The 2,500-nt window shown below is 42.1% G+C and overlaps 1 protein-coding gene across 1 annotated transcript in view; it reads left to right on the forward strand.

The window, feature by feature from the left end:
* Positions 1-2,500, forward strand: part of polr1d (RNA polymerase I and III subunit D) — a 22,261-nt gene that overhangs the window by 11,817 nt on the left and 7,944 nt on the right. The window contains exon 4 of the mRNA XM_036569413.1: positions 754-836. Coding sequence (XP_036425306.1) covers positions 754-836 — 83 coding nt within the window. The remainder of the gene's footprint in view (positions 1-753; positions 837-2,500) is intronic.

Consider the following 2,500-nt stretch of genomic DNA (forward strand, 5'->3'; position numbering starts at 1 on the left):
TCGAAAAAAGGACTGCAAAACAGCAGAGGGCGCCTGCGAGCGAGACCTCAATGAATGGGAGTAAATGAAGCTAAATGTTAAAATAGTCTCTAATCACTCGCCCAGAACTTTCCTTTAATTTCAGAACGTAGAACGATGGATTTCACTAAAACGGCAAAGAAAACTCATCTGTATGTATATAACTCGAGTTTAAAAGCTCTTAAAAATATAATAGCAGTGTTTAACAGTGTTAAAATGTTTTATGCTGCTCTTTGTTCAGGATTTATAAATTATGATTTTGCTCAATTGCTCCATCTTAACCCATTCATTTAGTGTTTGAGAAACCTGGAAAACATTACAGAGTGATAAATCTCCTCTTACCTAACTCAAAGGTACAACATGGTTCTGAAAGTCTAATTAGTACCTTGAAAATACTTTTTGAAGGTAAAGTACATTTGATTTACATGGGGAGGTGCACATTTGTACAATTTAAAGTAGAAAAATAAAATAAAAAATCCTGGAATAGTCACAGGGTGTGTGGAGTCAGAGTGACTCGCCTCCCCAGTGACAGTTTAGTACCTACGTTTCTGAGCTTGTAAGTAAGCCCTGTTTTTCATCAGGACCTGGTTGTCCGGAAAATGTGCAAAAAAGCTTCGGTAGCCACAAAAATCTGATGTGATTTGAAATTTGAAAGTTGTTGTGAAGCTCAGTAAACCATTTAGTGACATGGAGTGTTTCTGTTTTTCTGCCTTCTCCTCTAACTGGCACCTTCAGGAGGAATCCCAGCCACGGAAATACTGCGCAAGGGCCTGAATGACCTCTCAGATGCCTCTAGACATGTCCTTCAGACTTTTGAGGTGAGATGGACACACATACACACAGGTTTATGATTGTACTGTATGAAGATGTGGGGTCATGCATGTGCCTCATATCTACAGTCATATGCAAAGGCTTGAATACCTCTGGTCAAATTACATGTTTTGTTGACTTTCTAAGTGAAAGTATGTGTAAACATCCTCAAGAGGGAACTTAGAGACACTTAATCAAGGCATTTTCCTGCTAACTTTAGTGCAGAATTTCTATTCACTGAGTGCAACATAAATAAAACAAATAAAATGTGTCCCAGGCAGAAGTGTTTTTTTTAAAACATGTAATTTGACCAACATTTGCGTATGATTGTGTATGCAAGTACCAACAGTCGTATACAAAAGTTGAACGCCCTTCCTTAATATGTCCCAAATATGCATTATTAAATGTGTGTTAATATATATGTAAATACCTATGTGTAATAAGAATTTAATAAGCCTAAAAGAAACGTTTTTGCTCTTTTAATAAAAGAAAGAGAAAAATCTACCTTTTTATAAAACGTTATAAAACTTTACAAAGTCAGGACTATTCTCTTGGGTTTCCTCTTATTTTCTTACATTTTGACCCGAAAATGCACAAAAACAAACACACACTAGCATCACCAGCACCGACTCCTCCTTGACACTCGGCCACCTGCTCTCCTCAACCTCTCGATAAACTCCTCTGCCTCCCTCTCCCTGAACTTCCTGTTAGTGTTGGCAGGCCTTTAGTGCAGATGGTCTCCCAGCTTTTCCCACTCCCTGCAGGATTAATGAGGTGTGTACTGTTGGGACAGCCCTGAGACGGTCACTCTCTCAGACCAGGATATCCGCCCTGCGGTGCTGGCCAGGGGCTCAGAGGCCTTTGCTTTTTACTCCAGCATCCTCAGACCGCTGGCTCAAGTTCAGTCAGCATTCTCACACAACAAAGTGTCCCTCTCGGTATGACTCGTGTGCTAAGCAGACGATCCAGTAAGCTGGAAGTTGCCCCCCTTTTACGACTGTAACAGGCTTCACTCTTCTGGGAAACTTTCCACAAGATTTTGGAGTGTCGGTAGGAATTTTGTGCTCTTTCAGTCAAAAGAGCCTCATTTGTGAGCATCTTGCACTGATCTTGGATGAGAAGGTCTGGCTCACAATCAACGTTATAATTAATACCAAAGGTGTTCAGTGAGGTTGAGGTCAGGGCTCTGTGCAGGCCACTGGAGTTCCTCCACACCAGACTCATCGAACTGTGTCTTTATGGACCTTGCTTTGTGCACTGGGCTGGAACAGGAAAGATGGAACCATTTAATTGTCCAAAATGTCTTTGTGCGCCGTGGCTTTAACTTTACCATTCACTGGAATTAAGGAGTCGAGCCCAAACCCTGAAAAACAGCCCAGCCCATTATCCCTCCTCTACCAAACTTTAGGTGGTATGTAATGTTTTACCCAGATTTGTCCACCAAACTGCCAGATAGTGAAGCAGGATTCATCACGTTTCCACTCCTCCAGAGTCCAGTGGCGTCGCTTTACTCCACTCCAGCCGACGCTTGGCATTGCACATTGTGATCTTAGGCTCAGGTGCAGCTGCTCAGCCATGGAGACCCATTTCATGAAGCTCCCAGTGCACAGTTCTTTTGGTCATGTTGCTTCCAGAGGCAGTTTGGAACTCTGTAGTGAGTGATGCACCAGAG

This window comes from Colossoma macropomum, unplaced genomic scaffold (assembly GCF_904425465.1).
Source record: "Colossoma macropomum unplaced genomic scaffold, Colossoma_macropomum, whole genome shotgun sequence".
In the NCBI taxonomy this organism is placed as follows: domain Eukaryota; kingdom Metazoa; phylum Chordata; class Actinopteri; order Characiformes; family Serrasalmidae; genus Colossoma; species Colossoma macropomum.